A 20,824-nucleotide genomic window follows, 5' to 3' on the forward strand; every position below is an offset into this window, starting at 1 on the left:
TGTCAGACAGTTCAGAACTGGCCATTGCAACCTGGGCAAGCTCAAACTGCTGCCCAGTAGGACAAGGTAAATTTTAGATAACATTTTGCTCATCTACCTGGAATGTCACGGTAGCATTAATTGGCTTCTTTGTCCATGAGAACAAAATACAAATGAAGGTTATCTTCTTCAGTTACAGAAAACACTGCTCCTGAGCCCACCTGTACTAAAGATTAGAAATACAAATGCTTCCAACAGATTAGCATGGAAAGCTTTTAACAACATAGACTCAAAAATCACATTCAGGATTAGTTTTTTCCCATTTTTAAGACCAGTGATTTATGAATATGATAGTGGTACCTGTCATCCACACCATCTCCTTTTGTGAAGCTAAACATGAAAACAAGAACTTCCTCCTCTTCAATGCATTAATCCTAATTAACAGTGTACTGTACATGTGTATATGTTAATTCTGTGAGATATTTGCATATTTTACTCCATCTATAATACTGAAGTGAAACACCAGCTAACAATTTGACTGCTGTGTGGTCAGGTTTCATTAGGCAGCCATTGTTGGTTTTTGAGGCATATGTGTCTTTGATCAGTACACCATGACGGTACATGGGTAAAAATAAAATACTTGAAAGTACATTTTCATATGGTATAGTGCTCTGTCAAAGCTGACTGCAAAAATGACATATCTTACCCTATGATTACATGTTCTTTTGTTGCTGGAAGAGGGACAATTGGGTTGCCATTCTCTATGTCATGTATTTGCTTAAATTTTTGTGGCAGGAGAGCTTGTGCAAAGTGGCTGGAAAACTAAATGCAGCTAGTCATTGCTATAGGTCAAATTTATCTGTAGAACAATATGCTTAATATGCTTGTAGACAAACGCTTAAGAAAAGGACCCGCATGACTTTTTGGGTTATCGGATAAAATTGCAGGTGAGAGGGGTTTTGTTTCCCCTCTAGTATGGACATTGGACATATGAACACAGCACCTCTACTAATTTTAAATTGTGTGAAGTAGAGCAACTCTAATAGGTAAGCCTTAAACATACCAGCCTTAAACATATCTTAAGTACAGTGCCAGTGACAATAGTTTCTCCCTTCTCCTTCTTCTTCCTTGGATATGTAGTTAAGAGAATGGAAGATTTTATTAATCTCTCTGATAGGTGAAAGTGAAACCTTCATAAACTATGCAGGAGCATTTGTTCTGTCTGAAGTGAAGTCAGCCCCTCCCTCTTGCCTTTTGTTTAACAGCAAATCTAACTTCCCTTTCATGTAAAACAATATAGAAAATTTTTTTGCTCTCTGTATTTCAAACGTTGAGGTATTGATTCCAGAAGGCTTGCAAAATCTGTTGAAGATACAGCCTGCTTATAAACCACATGGTGAAAAATTATTCCATGTCAAAACCAAGCATTGCTCATCAATTACTATTTTTTGCTGTATTTCTCTATTTTAATGATGTGACAAGAAAGAGCCTACCCTGCTAGTGCAGTAAAATGAAACGGCTCTGAGTAAAGGTGCATTTGACAAGCTGGAGATGAACAACAGCCAAATGGAGCAATGCTGTATGAATTTAGAGGAGTACATCCATGAATCAACAACTCAGTCCTAAACCATTCCTACAGTTAAACAGGAATGTCAAACTTTTCCTGCGATGCCTTGCGCAGCTCAGACTTAAAAAAACAAAATATACCAACCAAACAACAACCATGCAAACACCCCTGACATTATAATTGTTAGAAAAAGCAAGTACTTAAAAAAACTAACTACTTCTGACATTTGATCAAAAAAACTAAGCAACTTGTGTAAGACAGCTCCTGCTGGTCAGTATCCATGTTACTTTTTCCTCCTACTCTCATGCCTTTTATTTTTCAAAAGGTCACATTAAACTAAGGATGATACAGACAAGAGTCTTAATCAAAATAAATCTGCCTTTTTTTTTTAAGGGAGTAAGAGGACAAAGAGAACAGAAGAAAATTATTAACAAACAGTAGACTGGTAATTAGTGTTTAATGCCACCTTCAGTGAAATGTTTCCCACTGGGAAAAACATGGGAGGCAAGTCCACTTTGCTCCTTTGAAGTCACAGGCTGGAGCAGAACATACGACAGCACCTAACAACACAGTCACTTTACATATAGTCAAGTTTTTACACATCTGCAAAGCAGAAGTAGTAGCAGCCATTTGGATGTTCTTTCTTAATGGTTCTCAGGGGGGGCCTAGGAAACTCGGAAGGACCCGGTTCTTGTGACATGGAGCTGGAGCTGCAGCTGCTGCTTCTGCTGCTGCTTCCAGCCACCTGTGCTCTGCCTCTGTCCTCAGTGGGGGAGACCTGGGGGGAACTCGGGCTCAGGTACCCAGCTGTGGTCTGAGTAGAGGCGGTGGCATACGTGGTTGGGCCAGTGTTGTTTTTCACATAGACGTTTTTGATAGCAACAAGTGTGTGTGCCATGATGCTGAGGCTGTTAGTCAGATCTTGCATGCCTTGCTGCAGCAGCCGAAGATTGTGGTTGACGCTGTCAAAGCCAGACTGGATCACCTGCATCTGGGCCTGCTGAATCTGCAATAGGTCCTCTTCAGTTACTTCATTTTGGTCTGCCTGGAACCTGCCTTTTGTCTTGGCTTTTACCTTCCCAGAGGAACCACCACCCGATGTCCCCAGAAAAGGTAGTTGTTCTTGGCTAGGTGGAACCACCGCCATGTCCTCAGAGCTTTCTTCTGGCTCTACCACCTTCACTACTATTTCTTCTTTGAGGTTTATCTTCTCAAGACAGGATTGATGAGATGGGCCAGGATCATCATTAAACCCTAGAGGAGATGGGACGAGAGTAAAAGCAAAGGAGAATCAGTAAGAAACTTCATGACCTTGGTGGTCAGTGAAATGTGTTCTCATCAACTAAGCATTAAGATTAGCCCTTGAACGAAGACTCTACAACTTGCACTGCATTATCTTCGATGCCTTCAAAATACATATTACCTCTATAAGTGGGAAGAAAACCATAAAGATGCATTAACCAGTTAACTGTTTATTTGCATACTACTGATCCCTTGCTGGCCCCACCACAGAAGCTGAGTTTGGGGTTCCAAGAGACAAAGTTCATTGCAAGCTCATTTAATGCGCTATTATGCATGAGGTAACCAGTAACAGCATTGCCAAAACACTGTGATTGCAAGAAATCCCTTGGTGTTGATTGTTTCAGCACACTAATGCAATGTTTCTCCGATACACACACAGTTGTGTACTCGCAGCACTCTGTACTGCCTAGAGCTGCACGCTGGCGTGGCTTTTGCATTTGCAGGAGTGAGTGCTACAGGTGTGAGCACAGGCGGATGGGTCTAACACCTCACAGACAGGCGCCCACTGGGAAATCGCGTCTACTGTTCGCTGCTTTGACGCATTTTTGACCTGCAACACGAGATCTGCCAGGCCTGTGTGTATGTATGTATCTATCTCGCACTCCCAGGAGCGGAGGCGGTTATCCCTGTCGGACGTTTCCCAGCGGGGCTCGCACCCGCAGCCCCTGCGCGCCGGAGCGGGGCCGGGGCAGCGGCGCCGGGGCTCCCGCCGGGGGTGACGCCGGGCGGAGGCGCCGGGGCAGCGCCCGGGGCTGGGTCCGGCACTCACCCATCTCCCCCACGACGGCGCCGGGCAGCTCCAGCGTGTCGATGCCGCCCACGATGGGCACGGCCTCGGCGGGCAGCAGGGCGCCGTAGCCGCGGTGGTGGAGGTGGCGGCGGCCGGGCGGCGCGGCGGCGGGCGGCACGTCCTCGGGGGCCAGGAGGAGGCCGAGGGCGGCGGGGGGGCCCGGCGGCCCGCAGCCCTGCGAGAGACGGCAGAGCTTGCTGCGGTCGCGGCGCTTCAGGTCCCGCCAGCGCTTCTTCAGGTCCTCCACATCGCGGGGGCAGGCGGCCACCGGGTTCACCTTGTGCCGGATCAGCTCCCACACCTTCCGCTTCTGGCCCGGGGAGGCGCGGCCCGGCCCCGCCGCGAACAGCAGCTGCTCGTGCTTCAGCACCTGCTCGATCAGCACCTCCGTCTCCGCCTCGTTGAAATTCGCCTTGCGCCGCTTCGGCGAGTCCTCGGCCATCCTCCGCCGCGGGGGGCCGGGGCGGCCCCCGCCCAGCGCGGGCGGGCGGGCGGGCGCGGAGCCGCGGGGGGCGCCGCTGCCCCTTCCCCCGGCCCGGCCCGCGGGCGCCGCCGCCGCCGCTAGGCCGGGCCCCGGGCCCTGCTGGGGAAGCAAATACCGCGCATGAGAGGAAAAGACGCGCACGGGCCGGCGCAGGCGCCCCATGCCCCGCGTGTTGACATGGGGAGGGGGCCCGGCCCCGGGCCCGGCCCGCGCCGGCCCCGCCTCCCCGGCGGGAATCCCCAGGTCGCCCCGCCCCTCTGGGGGTAGGCGGGGCCGGGCCGGCCCGGCTGCGCCTGGCGCGTCGCTCGCCCGCCGCCGGCTCCGCCCCGCCCCCGGGTGTGCGCGTGCTCGGCGGCGGCAGGGCCGGAATGGCGGCGGTTTTGGAGCTGCTGCTGCGGGAGGAGGTGGCGGTCGGCGCCGTGGTGTGGTGGCTCCGGCACGGCCCCAGCCACCGCCCAGCCGAGGTAACGCGCGGCGGGTCGCCCGCTCGCCCTCCCTCCCTCCCTCTCCTTCTCCCTCCCTCCCGCGGCGCCCTGGCTCTGGCGGGGCAGGGCCTGTTGCCGCGCCGCCTCCTCAGTTGCCGCTGTGGGCCGGGGCCGTACGGGAAACTTTGTGGACCCCGGCGCTGGGGGTGCCCGGTCCGCTCCGCACCGCTGTGAGGGGCGAAGCCCACGCAGGTCAAACCATGTCCCCGGTCAGAGGCCCGTTTGCGCCGGGAGCTGGGGCCGAGCTCCCTCCAGCAGCCGGCGGCCCCGCCCCCGCCGCGGGCGGGCTCTAAGCGTAGCGGCGGGAAGGTGAGGCCGCCGGCGGGGAGCCGCCACCGGGAGCTGCCCGGCGGGAGTAGCGCTTTGCGGCAGCGGCGCTGGCGGCGGGGTGAACACCGCTGACACCCGCAGGCTGAGCCCGCCGGCAGCTCGGCGCCGCCTGGGCCGGACGGCCACCGCCTCCCGTGGCGCCGCGCGGCTCCGGGACTGAGGCGGCGGGCTAGTTCGGCGGTGGCTGCTGCGGGAAGCGCGGCGCGAAGGCGGTGCCCGCGTCCCCTGGCTGCCGCGTGCCAGCGGCGACCGGAGGAAGAGGACGGGAGGGCAGCTGGTGTCCTGGGGAAACGCGGTGACACGGAGCTTGACGCTTCCCGCGTCTCTGGCGGGGAACGTAACGGTGAGAGGTGGACGGAGCTGTCAGCAGCCCTGGGGCTGGGGCGTCGAGGCTCGGCTGCGTCGGGCGGCTCCGTACGTGGCTCTGTGCAAACACGGCTGCGTCTCCCGCCTGGTTGCACGTCCTGCCTGTACGTTGAGGAGGATCTTTCAGGGCTCGGAGCTAGTTCGTGCTGGGTTTGAGTAGGGTTAGTTTTGTAATGGGATATGGATGGATAGTTTGGTTCCTGTGGTAATAGAAGATGGGCCATCAGTGCTTGTATTTCACTGATAACAAAGATAAGCAATTTTTATTTCAAGCATTTTCTGCCTGAGCCCCTCACAGCGTATTACCTAGTATTAATAAAAATCAAAACTTACTGCTGTCATTCACATGAGTTAGTCAACCATTGCTGTCATCCGAAACTTGTGGGAAGAAGAGACTAGTATTTTATGTCATCCAGTGTTTCCTAAAGTGTGACTTGCAGAAGCAGACCTGTGGAGGTTATGAAGTTCGAGATGCTGGCAGCTCAGCCAGCACTGCGGGAGTGAGGAGTGCGGAGGACAAAAACTTTACCCTTGCAAGGGAATTGCCAAGTGCCTTTCGCTGCTGGGAGCAGCTCAGTTGCTTCAGCATGAGAAAGTAACTGGGAGACTGGCAGCTAGTGACTGTTGACAGGCTGCTGTTATCTGGCTGTGGAGGAACCAAACCTCTGTTAACTTGCACAAAGGAAGATGAGTGAAAGCAGGTTGTGCTCTGAAAAGGTCGAAAAACTACCTGACCTTGTGCATAGCACAGACTCTAATTGTCTGTGTGCCTCTATGCTAAACCTGGGAGAGCACCTAAGGAAATGATACGTGATGTCTTGCTCTGCCTTCCTTGGCAGTTTTAGACTGGAGCTGGTAAGAAATTGGGTCTTTTGGCACCTCATGGGGTTTGTATTCTGACCTGTGATTTTTCACTGAGTGTTGGAGTGCTGAAGTACTGAGCCTTGGCTGCTTGGCTTGTTATCCAGGCTGTGCTGGAGTCTCATGCTTTTCCAGGAAGCTGAGCTGGTCTCAGATTTTCAAATGGGAATTTCAGCATAGGTGTTCAGGACTGTAGAAGTCCAGTCATGGCTGTGCTTTCACTGACTCCTTTCATATAAAAAAGTCCTTCAGAAATAGCATTTAGTCTCTTGACTTTTCATCCAGCAGATGTGTGGATATAAATGAGTAGGAATATATATGCAATTATTTTAATATTAGTAAGGAATAAGTTGCTGCCTGTGAGAGCTTCTTGAGATGTTGTTGCTGGATCTTACTGAGAGGAAGCAGAAACCTGGTGCAGGGTTAGGAACAAAAGAAATTTTACCCAGCATAAAAATCTTTGAATTGTGCATGTAATTTGAGCTCTTTTTTTGTACAGATTTACCCTTGTAAGATCACCACTTGTTTAGATTTTAAATGTGTTGAGTCTGTGGTGGGTTTTTTTGTTTCTTAAGTATAAACTTCATGTACCTTAAAGTTGCACAGTCTCTGTTTAGACCTCTGTGAGGTCTCAAGGGAGCAAAATTATTTAATTGAAATGGAAGAGCAACTTTGGTCTTGTATTTGGTACTGCAGGAATCCAAGTGCTTCAGCAGTTGTTGTAGCACCCCTTTGTGGAAGCAAGTGGCATTCAGAGACAAATAGGGGATGGAGAAATGTCAGGTTTTAGATTTTTCTGTTAGGACTAGCTGCTTCAGTATCAATGTCTTCAAAATACTGGACTTAAGGGTGACAGTTGCTTCAGGTTCTCCCTGGTCATAGCTGCAGTAAGTATTACTGGTGTTTCCATGGAACAGTTCCACTGTTTCCCAGTTGGAGACCAAAGTGAATGGCTCCTGCTTGCGTGCAGGCTGAATTTCAGATCTGTGCCCAGGGCTAAGGTCACGTGAGTGTCAGTGATCTGCTTCGATAAGTCACGTTGGTTTTTACTGTGTATTGCAATCCCACCGTTACTACTTAAATGAGTCTGAGCACATGGAAAGAAAGAATCAGGTAGCATCTTTAATGCTTTGTCCTCTTTTCTTCTAGGAGAACCACATCCATGACAAGCTGGTATCTCTTAGTTTGCTTCAGAAAGACTTTGTGCCTTTTCTGCTAAATTTTTTAAGGGAGCAGACCAGCCAGATCCTGACTAATGGGCCTTCTACTCCTGCTAAAACTCCTAATTCCAAGGCCCATGGGAGCCAAAGGACAGGATCAGAAAGGAGGGCAGGCCACGCAACCAGCAGCCGAGTGCAGCTCTTTTCCCAAAGGACTTCAGTGACCACCTGCACCACGGATATCAGCTTTTCTTCCCCTGTGGCATCCAGCAATTCCTCTTCCTTTTCTGGGTCAAGCCTGTCTAGCCCTTGTGGTGACTTCCCTAGCACGGTGTCCAGTAGCAGCGTGAGCTTTGGGTACAGCCCTGTGCTTAACCATGGTGAGAAACGGTCATCTCAGAAGGCCAGCTTGGGGAGCTTCCTCACAGCCACGCCTGAAGCCCTGCCAGTGAGACGAGGCCGGAGGAAAGGCAACAGCTTTGTCAGTGCTTCTGGCCGGCAGGTAGCTCGGGATCTGGGACGTTCCCTTGCTGAAGAGGAAGATGGAAAGAATGACAGTGTATCGTGGAGTGGAGGGAGGAGGAAGCGGAGTGAAGTGCCTCTTGTTTCTGCCAGATCCCCACCCAGCCAGCTGAATCTTAACAACTTGGAGGAATTTCCACCCATGGGTGCTGCCTCTGGCTGGACAAAGTAAGAGCAAGTCTGCCTCATTGTCTCATTTGGATTGTTCTGTTGGTTACTGTTCTTTGACTAGCTCATCCTGTTGTGTGTGTCCAGATACAGAAGATGCTGTAATAAACAACACCTGAGGGCTGGCTTCTGGGCTTTTTGGTCAGAACTGCTTTGTTACGGTTGCCATGTAGGGGTATATTGATTGAACAGGTACTCAGGTTTCTACTCTGTGAACTCACCCAAGATGCCTCTTTAGTTTCTCACTCATGATGCTGCCTGCAGCTTACCGATGTGCAGACCAGACGATACAAAGCATATCTTTGTCCTTGCATGTTCTAACAAGTCAGCATTATCTTGCCTCTTCACATTTTTCATTTAACACAATAGCAATAGCAATTGCTAATGAAGAGCAGTCCTGGAAGGCTCTTCAGCTTTACCGATGCTAGCAAAAAAGCTTTTGGATTGACATTCTGTGGCTTCTGGTAACAGATGTTAGCATGCAGCCTCATTTGTACTGTGTGATCACAGACAAAATAGCTGGCTGTTGCCTATATTCTCCTTGGTCTGCAGCAAGGCCTGGTCTCCCTGGTGACTTTGGCTTAGAATCTGGGCAGCTGTTTGTGTTGTCATTGCCTCAGTCCTCTTTCAGATTTTACTCTTTAAAATCTACATTACCAAATAAAAGGCTTTCATGTCAGCCTGTTTGCTTTATAGGCACTGGTCTCTGAAACTGGGATTTTTATATTTGGACATGTAAACTTACAGCTGAAAACTGATAACTCTGTGGGTCTGTGCAGCAGATCCAGGCGCTGGGTCTAGATGATGCTCTAGATTGGGGTATCAAACTCATTTTCCCCGGGGGCCACATCAGCTTCACGGTTGCCTTCAAAGGGCCGAATGCAATTTTAGGACTCTATAAATGTAGGAGTAGTTACATTTATAGAGTCCTAAAATTGCATTCGGCCCTTTGAAGGCAACCGTGAGGCTGATGTGGCCCTCAGTGAAAAATGAGTTTGTCACCCCTGCTCTAGGTGATACTTTGACCAAGGGAGATAGGGTGTGTTTTCAGCATAGACAGTAAATATCTTTCCCTTGATTGCATTACACCCAACTAGGAAAAAAGAGTAAGGAAGGAGGTCATGGAATGTTTGGAAGGCAATGCTATAGCAGTTTTTGAGAACACCATAGCAATTAATATGTAGCAACTAACATTTTCTTCAGAAGTGTGATGCTTTATGTTCTTGGATGACATTTCCAGGGTGTCTGTTACTGCATTATTGAGACTCTTCCTGAAGGACAAATCTAGGTAGTTTATGCAGGAAGGATGGGTTTCCATAAACTAAAAGGGCTTATGGTGATTGGGAGCCTGGACTCTTATTGATAGACAATGGCAACTTCTTATTTTATTTATTTTTTTTACTCTCCTGGTTGTGTTAGAAACTGCTGGTGAATTAGTTTCTTACTAAAATGAGGCATATCCTGTCCTCTTGAATTAGAAGTGCTTGAAAGAGTTATGTGGCACTGTGTTATGTATTCTGTGCATTGATTATTGATAATTAGTTTTGCAGCAAAGGTCAGCAGGCTGTTTTTAGCAGTCTGTAGCTCTGTGACTTTTTATTCAGTGACCAGAATAAAGTCAGCAATTATACGTACAGTTTAGATATTCAATATCCTAACTCCATATCCATTTTATTTTAGCATTAGGTTCTTCTGGAAGAGTTGCTTGCATATCTGTCCTGAAACTTAACCTTTTTTGTTGTTTAGCTTGATTTCAGTGGAATTGCTTTTCACTCTTTCAGCAAAAGCAAACCATCAAGGCGAATCAACCCAACTCCTGTAAGTGCTGAGCGCCCTCTCTCAAAACCAAAGATGTGCTTCACTTCTACACCTGTCAGCCAGTCTCCATCTGCTCGGTTTTCATCTGGGTCAAACCTTGAGGCCTTTACCACTGTCCAGGAAGGAAACCTTCTGTCTGTGATGAGCAACAGCCTTCAAGAGGAAAGGGAGATGCTGAAGAAAGAACGGTACAGTCTGAGCAGGGTGATGAGCTTGTATTCATTCTTAATTCTCTTGTGTTAAGGTGGTACCAATATCAGAGTGGAAATGACCAGAAAAATATCCGAAACAGATATTGGTGACCTTTAACTATAATTTGCCTAAAACCAAATGTGATTCTGATATCAGACTACGATATTAATGCAGCTAGATCATGATTCTAGAGGTATGCTGACTCTGGAACAATGACCCTCACGTTATCTTCAGGAGTTTAGTCAGTCCTCACTGCTTTCATAAGATTACCTCTTCATGGGCTTGCAAGCATAGTTATTGCCAGTGCGGCTTTCCTGAGATTGCACATGTGAAGCAAGTGGGTTTGAGCTGGTGTATTTAGGCTGTGTTTGAAGATTGCACCTGTGATGGAAAGCATAGTCTGGTTTAAAGGAAATGAGTTAATGATGCAAATGTAGAGGAAGCGTTAATGATTTTGAAAGGGCGATGTTATTTAATAACCTTTCTACTCCTATTTTGGGACTAATTTGTTCTTCATCACAGCAGTTCTATTAGCAATAGGACATGCCAGTCGGAAAGGTCCCAGGGAGGTACCCCCCAAAAGGAGATGGACCTCCTACACTCTCGGACAGAGGCGGAAGTCCTGGGACGGCCCCACCCTTGTTGCTGTCGGGCAGAGGCAGGGGACCTAAAAGACGACGAGGTTTGGAAGTGTATTCTGGTTTGGCGTCATGGGCAGCCCCCCTCCCTGCCTGCTTTGTCTCCCCAGGTGTCCCTCTGTAATAGGTTTGAGGCCCTGGATCTTGAAGAAGAGGTAGTTGAGGAGGTGGTGCCAAGCCTGCCTACAAGATCACATAGGAAGAGGCGGTTGACTTCACAATTTAAGACTGCCTCTGATAAGAAAGAAAGAAGGGTGATTGTAATAGGAAATTCCCTTCTGAAAGGAACAGAGGGCCCAATATGCAGAGTTGACCCTCATCTTAAGGAAGTTTGTAGTCTACCTGGAGCCTGGATCAAGGATATCGCTAGAGAACTCCAAACTGGTGCACCCGACAGACTACTACCCGCTGCTGGTCTTCCAGACAGATGGGGAGGAAGCTGCTTCCCGTAGTCTGAGGGGAAAGAAGAACGATTTCAAGGTCTTGGGAAGGATGGTGAAAGACTCAGGGGCTCAAGTGATCTTCTCTTCTCTCCTTCCATCTTCAAGTGACGATGTGGGGTGGAATAGGAAAATTCAGTCTCTAAATGGTTGGCTCCAAGACTGGTGCTACAGGCAGGGCTTTGGATTTTTTGATAATGATTGGTTTTATAAGACACCAGTCTGGACAGTGTCACACGGGAAAGGTTTTTCTCGCAGGGGCAAAAGGATGCTGGGGCAGGAATTAGCTGGGCTCATTTGGAGAGCTTTAAACTAGGCTTGAAGGGGGATGGGGTTGTAGCTGGGCTTGTCCCAGTGGGGCAGCATTCTAAAACTGATGAGGACCGGGTGGCCTCCTATGCCCCTAGGGAGAAATGAGTGTGCTCTGCTCGCTCCCTGAAATGCCTGTACACCAATGTGCGCAGCATGGGGAATAAGCAGGGGGAGTTAGAATCCTGTGTTCGGCCGGGACATTATGATCTGGTGACAATTACAGAAACATGGTGGGACAGTTCACATGACTGCAATGTGGTCATGGATGGCTATGCCCTTTTCAGGAAAGACAGGCCAGCCAGGCGTGGTGGTGGAGTTGCTCTCAATGTGAGAGAGCAACTACAATGTACTAAATTCTGCCCAGGAGTGGATGACGAGCGAGTTGAGAGTGTATGAGTCAGGATCAAGGGGCAGGCTGGCAGGGGTGACACTGTTGTGGGTGTCTGTTACAGGCCACCAGATCAGGCTGAGGAAGTTGATGAGGCCTTCTATGGGCAGCTGAGAGTGGCCTCACAGTCACAGGCCCTGGTTGTTGTGGGTGATTTTAACTTCCCTGATGTTTGCTGGAAGGACCATTCAGCCAGCCAGCCACAGTCCAGGAGGTTCCTCCAGTGTATTAATGATAACTTCCTCATGCAGATGGTGGAGGAGCCGACTAGGAGAGGTGCACTGCTGGATCTCATCCTCACTAACAAGGAGGGTCTGGTCGAAGCAGTAAAGGTTGAGGGCTGCCTGGGGTGCAGTGACCACGAGTTGGTGGAGTTCAGCATCTTGTGTGGCAGGAACAGAATAGCAAGTAGAATTGCAACCCTGGACTTTAGCAGGGCTAACTTTGGCCTTTTCAAGCTATTGCTGGGTGGAATCCCATGGGCAAGACTGCTTGAAGGTAAAGGGGCCCAAGATAGCTGGATTGCATTCAGAGATTGCTTCTTCCACGCTCAGGATCAGAGCATCCCCACACGTAGGAAGTCAAGGAAGGGAGCCAGGAGGCCTGCGTGGTTGAATAGGGATCTGTTGGGTATGCTCAAGCAGAAGAGGAGAGTTTACAGGTCATGGAAGCAGGGGCTGGCCACTTGGGAAGAATATAAGGCTGCTGTTAGAGGATGTAGGAAGGCAGCTAGGATAGCCAAGGCCTCCTTAGAATTAGAGCTGGCGAGAGGGGTCAAGGACAGCAAAAAGAACTTTTTCAAATACATAGCGGATAAAACTAATACCAGAGGCAATGTAGGCCCACTGATGAATGGGGTGGGTGCCCTGGTGGCAGAAGATACAGAGAAGGCAAAATTACTGAATGCCTTCTTTGTCTCTGTCTACTCGGCCGGAGGCTGTCCTGGGGAGCCCTGTACCCCTGAGACCCCAGATGAAGCCAAGTCAATGGAGGAGTTTGCTTTAGTCGATGAGGACTGGGTTAGGGAGCAATTAAATAGTCTGGACATCCATAAATCCATGGGTCCAGATGGGATGCATCCGCGGGTGCTGAGGGAGCTGGCTGAAGTCATTGCTGGACCGCTCTCCAACATCTTTGCCAAGTCTTGGGAAACAGGAGAGGTGCCTGAGGATTGGAGGAAAGCAAATGTCACTCCAGTCTTCAAAAAGGGCAAGAAGGAGGACCCGGGTAATTATAGACCGGTCAGCCTCACCTCTGTCCCTGGGAAAGTAAGGGAACAGCTTATCCTTGGTGCCATCTCAAGGCATATCAAGGATAAGAGGGTTTTTAGGGGCAATCAGCATGGCTTTACCAAGGGTAAGTCATGCTTGACCAACCTCATAGCCTTTTATGAGAATGTAACAAGGTGGATGGATGATGGCAGTGCGGTGGATGTGGTCTACTTTGACTTCAGCAAAGCGTTTGACACAGTCTCCCACAGCATCCTCACAGCTAAGTTGAGGAGGTGTGGTCTAGGCAATAGAGTAGTGAGGTGGGTTGCAAACTGGCTTAAGGAGAGAAGCCAGAGAGTGGTAGTCAATGGTGCGAAGTCTAGTTGGAGGCCACTATCTAGTGGAGTGCCTCAGGGGTCAGTACTGGGGCCAGTATTATTCAATATATTCATTAACGATTTAGACGAGGGAATAGAGTGCACTATCAGCAAGTTTGCTGATGACACTAAGCTGGGAGGAGTGGCTGACATGCCAGAAGGCTGTGCTGCCATCCAGCGGGACTTGGACAGGCTGGAGAGTTGGGCGGGGAATAACCTAATGAAATTTAACAAGGGAAAGTGTTGAGTCCTGCATCTGGGCAGGAACAACCCCAGGTTCCAGTATAGGTTGGGACCAATGGCATCCTGGGGTGTATTACAAGGCAGGTGATTAGTAGATCGAGAGAGGTCCTCCTTCCCCTCCTTCCCCTCTACTCTGCCCTGGTGAGACTTGAGTCTTGCATCTGGGCAGGAACAACCCCAGGTTCCAGTATAAGTTGGGGAATGACCTGTTAGAGAGCAGTGTAGGGGAAAGGGACCTGGGGGTCCAGGTGAACAGCAGGATGACCATGAGCCAGCACTGGGCCCTTATGGCCAGGAAGGCCAATGGCATCCTGGGGCGTATTAGAAGGGGGGTGGTTAGTAGGTCCAGAGAGGTTCTCCTTCCCCTCTACTCTGCCCTGGTGAGACCACATCTGGAATATTGTGTCCAGTTCTGGGCCCCTCAGTTCAAGAAGGACAGGGAACTGCTGGAGAGAGTCCAGCGCAGGGCAACAAAGATGATTAAGGGAGTGGAGCATCTCCCTTATGAGGAAAGGCTGAGGGAGCTGGGTCTCTTTAGTTTGGAGAAGAGGAGACTGAGGGGTGACCTTATTAATGTTTATAAATATATAAAGGGTGAATGCCATGAGGATGCAGCCAGGCTCTTCTCGGTGGCAAACAGTGATAGGACAAGGGGTAATGGGATCAAGCTGGAACACAAGAGGTTCCACTTAAATTTGAGACGAAACTTCTTCTCAGTAAGGGTGACAGAGCACTGGAACAGGCTGCCCAGTGGGGTTGTGGAGTCTCCTTCTCTGGAGACATTCAAAACCCACCTGGAGATGTTCCTGTGCGACCTCACCTAGGCGTTCCTGCTCCAGCAGGGGGATTGGACTAGATGATCTTTTAGGTCCCTTCCAATCCCAAACATATTGTGATACTGTGAATAGAAAAAGTTCTTTGCAGTTAGAAACGTTTCTGCCTCCCTCACAGCCTGTAAAGTGACTTGTAAAGATTTTACTTTCGAGACTATGTGGTAAGATGTGGTATGATGTTCCAAGTGTGGATGTTCCTTTGGGATCTTTAACAATTATTTGATATTGCTGTTACTGGCTTTTTTGCTGCTTCTAATGTGTCTTGTACACACCACTCTGCTGCTGCATTTTGGTGACCTCTGTAGGTATATTTTTGTTACAATATCTTTGTATGGGAGTAATCATTGTTGATTTATAATCCAGCAATTAAAGTAGCTTGTTCCTTCTGTCATTTAACTTGCCAGTACGGGGTTTCATCAGTTGTTGCATTGCCTTTTCAGTTAGTGGTATTGGATCTTCTCAGGGTGTCATTAACTTACAAATATATTTGAACCTTATGTGAAGCTTATTTTCACAGATTTTGTGTCTAGCTGTCAGAAATTGTATATGCAAATTTTATTTTAGGATGTAGTCTCTAACAGATTCCATGTTCTCAACAAACATTGATTTAAATGAGAAGCAATAACATGTTACTTAGATAATTTGGTCAAAGTGCCATGCTATTTTAGCAGAGCTGTAATTTGAATGTGATTCTTTTGAGTCTTTTGATTGCTAGTCGCAAGACTCTTTCTCATTAAGGGAAAGATGAGTTAAAATACTGTCATGCTAAAAGCAGCTCTGGACAGTGTAAATGACATGGTTAGTTGTTGCAGGAATTCCTTCATGCCGGACTGTAAGAGGAAGACCTCTTCTGGCCGCATGGCTGCTGTGTATCATCTTCAGTCACATGGTATGTTGCTGCTTTTGAATTTCAGATGCAAATTGCTGCACCAGGCATCTTCTCCTGCAGGGATATCCCTTGATCCTGGTACTCCTACTAAGCCTAGCTACGCTCGCAGTGCCAGCCTTCCTGCTGAAAGCCATCTGGTGACCTGCGCAAATCCTGCTAAAGTTTCCTGCAAGAAACATTTGGAGTGTCTGGCGCAGCTCTATTCATCGTGTATAACAGGTGAAGACCCAGGAGATGCGAGGCTGACATTTCTTTGAGCTTTGAACTTGCTTGTGTGTTGTGAGGGAAAGGTAGATGAGAAGCGAAAGTTGTGGGGCAATTACTGTGTACAAACAATTTCTACAAAAATAAACTAAGCCAACACAGTTGGCCAACACAGAATTTAGAGAGGAGGTGAACCTGGTGCAGTGCTTAGAGCTGCAGCAGGCTGAAGCTGTGTAGCCCTGTCTGAAACCAGACTCTTCCCTAGCAAATTTTTCCTGTAATTCCCATACTGATTTACACTGTGGCTGTGTGTGGGGAGGGAGTTCTTTGACTGTGCCACAGAACAGCTATTTGTCTTTTTGCCTTTGTTTATTAAAGCAGGTCAATACTGAATATCCACTATCAGTATCTAATTTCCTCTCTTCCAGAAAACCTGGTGCCGAATATTTTTCTGGAGCTCTTTTTTGTTCTGCAGCTGTTGACATCTAAAGGTACTTCTTCTGCAGAAGATGGGGATAGTGACCTTGAAGTCAGTGAAAGAAGTGAAGGTAAGCAATGGTACTAAGCGGAAAGACTGCTACTTCTATGGGATGATAATGTGATACAGAGGAATTGCCTTTAGCTTTGACAGTTAGTCTTTATGTCCATAAAAGTGCCTTATTACCACTGTGGGACTCAACTGAGATGCTGAGAAAAATCATGTATGTGTGCACAATATGATAGAGTGGAGTTGCTAGATAGAGTTGGAATCTAGTTTTCTGCTATTGTGTGGGATTTGCTGTGGCTACTTGCCAACGCTGACTTTCAGAGGGAAGGGGACATATGCTAAAGTCTCTCCTCCATTGGTCCTTGCAGCTCGAAATTGTTGATCAGTTGCGTCTTTCTTAAATTTAAAGTTGGGTTATGAGTGCCTATATAGACATGTAATTGTTCTGTTTGTTTTTAGCATATTCATACTTAAGCTTGGTGCGGTTAGTACTTTGACACAGATTTAAAAAACCCAAAAGAGTAGCTTTAAGATGAGACATGCCTTACCTCCCCCTAGATGCCTCAATTTGACTGACCTTGGTTTTGCTGCTCACTGATTCTTAGGACTGATATTAGGAACAGAGTCTCCAGCTATGGGAACAGCAAATGACGACTGATTGCAGTTGGTCTGCTTTTTGTCCTGGATCTGCTTACTGTTGGCCAGAATGTTGAGGAAGAACCTTTTCTTTCCCATACAGCACTGAACAATTTAGTTGCCATTAGAATAGGAAGAATAGGAATGGGAGGATTTGTCTGTTCAAGCGGCAGGGAGTGGGAACTTCTGGAAATTGGATACTGGTCTGGAAGACTGTTTTTTGGATATGACAGTTCCTGCTTTCTTTGAGAGTTAATTGTTGGTCTTCTAGTTTATAAATGGTGGATACGTGCTGTCGTCTCACGTTTCTTTTTTTACTTTAGATGCATCAGGGAGACAGCATTTCCGAAGTGTTCACAATTGTGTTTATTTTGCTGTTCAAGTCTTGGATTATCAGTATGAGTGAGTTGAATATTTTTTTTTTCTTCTACTTATGTCTGGAGATTTGTGTGAAATTAAGGAATTGTGCTTGGATTTTAGAGCTTTACTGCTTACAGGCATGGAGTTGTTAAGTTTTGCCTCAGAAACACACAACTTGACCTTGATTTGGGTGTCTGGGAGTTTTCCTGGTACGGATCTGTCTACTGAACTACAGTATAATTATGCGAGAATGCAAAAGTCATAAAAAGTGGCCCTAGAGATACTGGTAGGAGTTCACAGTGGGTACTTGGGGCTTAGAACTCTTTGTTTGGTAGCTTCATAAAGAAGGAGCATAAGCATTTCTTTAGGTCTGATCGTGTGTTGTTTATGTCTGTCTGTCTGTGTTTTATCCGTGTTGTCTTGGCAGAATAATTTCCCGTTTAGAAAAGGGGATGCTGAAGCTTTTGGCTGAAAATGAACGGATTGCATCCTTTTCTCCTGCCTTGCACGAGAGGCTCAGGCAGGCTTATGAAAACAGCACAGCCAAGGTAAGAACTGGCAGACCTGAAATGATGTTGCTTCAAACCATTGTGGTGTTTCTCTTTTATTTGCGATGATTTTGATGTTAAATCTCACTCCTCCTTCGAGTATCTTGTAATGTTGTCTTTGGCAGGTGTCTGAAAGGTACTTTTGTGGTTTTTTTTGGTCAGTGGGTGAGTGAATTGCTATGGCCAGTGACTGTTAGCTGTGAATCACTGCTGGCCAGCCTTGTGCTGAGCTCATGGCCCTGACCTGAAGCAGTAACTTTGACAGGGTCAGATTTTGCTTTTGAGGTTCTCATCTAATAAACATGGATCCAAGAAGAGTGATTGGTTAGACGCAATATCAGAATGTAGTTTGGAACAAGTGAATTTGTTTCATAGCTACAGACTCCTTTGAGGCAAATGGAGCTTCAGTGCAGCTTGTGAAAACTGGTTTCCTGATGTAACCATCTGAGTTAGGGGATTAAAGCTGGATGGTAGGAATACCTTCCTTAATGTATTTTATACCTTGTTTCATCTCTCCTTTAAAAAAAAAGTAATTACTCTTGGCAAAGAAAGTACCATGTACTTTCTGAGACCAGGGCATGTCAATAGCTGAACTTTTTAGTTAAAACTGTAAATAAAGATCTCTTGATACTTGAAGACGTAGGCTTTTTGAATAGGAGAAAGAAGAATAACATAGGAGTAGCCAGCCACTATCCTGCGTTCTCTGGAGTCCTATATAGAAGGTACACTTTGGCTGTTTGCAGATCATTCTTTCCACACTGTATCAGTACTGGTTGCGATTTCTGAGAGAACTGAGATGCTTCTGTTCATAATGCTGAACGTTTCTACCTCTGTTGTGAGACTGTTGGTGTTTACTAGCAGTTAGCAATTGGTTTAATAAATGGCTAGTGGCTGAACAACTCAACTAGTGATACTTTGTTTCGCCATGACCTCTCTTCACTGCTTTTTCTAGGTCTCAGATTGTTGGATAAATTGGAGACTTGTATTAGAGTAATGTCTGCCTTTATATTTTCACTAGGTGTCTCTCCTGCTGCCATGCTCCGTTCAGTCTGTTTCTTTCCAGCCAGAGACGGACAATCGCTCTAACTTCCCCAGTGACAGAGCATTTCACATATTTAAGAAACAAAGGTAAGTTTCTTCTGCTGTTACTGTATAGCTCATGGGTATAATCTTACCATGAACAAAGGGTATTAAGAATGTCTCATGTATGCTACATGCTGTAGAAAATTCTTGACATTTTTCACTCTAATTAAAAAAAAAAAGTCTTTGTCCATATTGACTGCAGGAGCTAAATGCTTAATGTCTTTAGAGAAGAACAGCCTAATGTTTCAGGAGTTATTGAGACTTCTGGTAGATGCCAGTGCAGTGTGTCACCCTACCGGATTGCTTCTGCATATGAATCTGGTATGCTTTTATTCTTCCTGCCACCTCCCTCCATGCTTGCAGCAACAGGGTGAGGGGAGAATGGCAAGTTGTCTTGGTCCTTTTTTCTCTCCTCATAGGTATTATTTCATGTGGCTTATTCTTTCCTGCCTCTCAGTCTTCAGTATGTCTGGTAGTGGGTGTTTTGGTCATTCCATCAGAGCTTGGGCATAACAAGCTTAAGCGCTTGCTGTCAGAGACACGGAAAATGGAAACTCGCTGGAGTACCACTAACATTAATGAGTTTTGCAAAGGTATCTGAATGCTTAGAGGCTTGAGTTATTTAATCTGAGGTGCATTCTTGCTGGGGAACTTAGGAATGATTGAATATACAGTTGAGACTTCAGATTTTGAAGGGTGAGAATTCACACTGTTAAATATCTTGATTCACAGGGATGTATTTTATGAACTGCTGCGTGAATGGGAGGATAACCATGAAAAAACTGGCTGGGACTTCGAAAGAGTTCTGGGCAACAAGATCAGGTGGGAGTCCTATACGACTTCAGCTTGATCTTCAGTGTACCTGAATTGCTGGTGCAGCACACTAGGCTTGGTGTCCTAAGTTTCATGTTCTCCTTAATGGTCTTCTGCACTAATCTTTAGGGGGAGCTGTGCTTCTTGGAAGATACTGTTCATCTAAACTTGCTTCTATATTTAAGAGTATCAACTGTTACCTTAAGGAAACAAGCCATAGGTGGCAAGGTCTTAATTTTATCAGTCTTGGGGAAGCTCTTTCCCTTTTCCTGATCACAGAAAGAGCTACTCTCACAACCAGTATGTTGTGTTCTGAACATTGACATTGTATATACGTGTGTGCATTTCACGTTTCCAGTGCCCCACTCGTCTTAAGCATGGAGAAGTGTGTCATATGTTCAAAAACTCTTAGAAATTCTAATTATTTCAGGGGGTTCTAGTGTATGTGGCTGGGGAAAGAAGACAACTGTGGTCATTTCTATTGAAAGTGAACTGTTTTATTCATTTATTGCTTTATCAAAATAGATTATATATAAAGAAACTATTATGGTTTTGAAAGCAGTTGCCTTGTGGGTTTCTGTGTTAGTCTTAACCACCAGGCTATTCAAGTTACATGTATGAAGATGACTTTTTACCACAGGAGCAAAACAAGGCTGAGATTTAAACTGAGAAATTTTCCTTCTCTTTGGGCATCAGAAGTACTGCTGTTGCTGTTTTCTTACTTGCATATGTGTGAACTCTCATCTCACTGCTCTGCACAGGGGAGAGGGGGAGATGAATGAGTTAATTTTCTTCCTAAAAAACAACATTATTGCAGGAAAGGAAGAGAGCGTTTATCTCCAGAGCTGTGTTTGCTCTGCAGGTGCTCAGGGAGAATTTTTGTTTCCGTGGTCAACAGATGGGACTCAGTGCTTGGGGAACATGGTTATAAAGATGTTGCTTTTTGCAGTGGCCTTTTGGAGATTGCTTTCTTAGGAGCAGTTATTTTGTGCTTTTGGTATAGTTTGAGATTAGAACACTTTTTTTGAACCACAGAGATCCAGTCATCATTTTGTGATGTTTTCCTTCACAGGGCCATGATGGCTCACCTGTCGGCAACCTGCAACCACAGCCATTTTGCAAGGCTCTTTCAGAAACAGCTTATCCAGGTAAATGATTGTTTGTTTTTTTTTTTTTATTAAGATATACATCAAAGTTGATATGATCCTTCCTTGGCCTGAGGAAACAAACTGTCTTGCAAGTTTGAGATTTTCCTATTGAAACTTTTTTGGGAGAGCCAAGTTTTCAGAATGAGAATTTCCTTCCTTTACCAGAAATACAAATCAGTGATAAATTACT

At 46.9% G+C, this 20,824-nt stretch overlaps 2 protein-coding genes across 2 annotated transcripts in view; one reads left to right on the plus strand and one right to left on the minus strand.

The window, feature by feature from the left end:
* Nucleotides 1-2,141: 2,141 nt before the first annotated feature.
* LOC308040831 (uncharacterized protein) lies at nt 2,142-4,080 on the minus strand (the record flags this gene model as incomplete). Its single annotated transcript, XM_080345201.1, has 2 exons — nt 2,142-2,800; nt 3,618-4,080. 2 exons carry the CDS (start codon nt 4,078-4,080, stop codon nt 2,142-2,144), a joined length of 1,122 nt encoding a protein of 373 aa, XP_080201327.1.
* A 386-nt stretch (nt 4,081-4,466) lies between these two features.
* Nucleotides 4,467-20,824, plus strand: part of CDAN1 (codanin 1) — a gene marked incomplete at its 3' end in the record, with an annotated part of 37,376 nt that continues 21,018 nt past the window's right edge. The window contains exons 1-10 of the mRNA XM_080345440.1: nt 4,467-4,586; nt 7,314-8,014; nt 9,796-10,020; nt 15,381-15,574; nt 15,988-16,107; nt 17,006-17,084; nt 17,470-17,590; nt 18,609-18,718; nt 19,406-19,495; nt 20,559-20,634. Coding sequence (XP_080201566.1) covers nt 4,491-4,586; nt 7,314-8,014; nt 9,796-10,020; nt 15,381-15,574; nt 15,988-16,107; nt 17,006-17,084; nt 17,470-17,590; nt 18,609-18,718; nt 19,406-19,495; nt 20,559-20,634 — 1,812 coding nt within the window. The 5' untranslated portion in view covers nt 4,467-4,490. The remainder of the gene's footprint in view (nt 4,587-7,313; nt 8,015-9,795; nt 10,021-15,380; nt 15,575-15,987; nt 16,108-17,005; nt 17,085-17,469; nt 17,591-18,608; nt 18,719-19,405; nt 19,496-20,558; nt 20,635-20,824) is intronic.

The sequence above is a fragment of the Nesoenas mayeri genome, assembly GCF_963082525.1.
Source record: "Nesoenas mayeri genome assembly, chromosome: 5".
NCBI lineage: Eukaryota > Metazoa > Chordata > Aves > Columbiformes > Columbidae > Nesoenas > Nesoenas mayeri.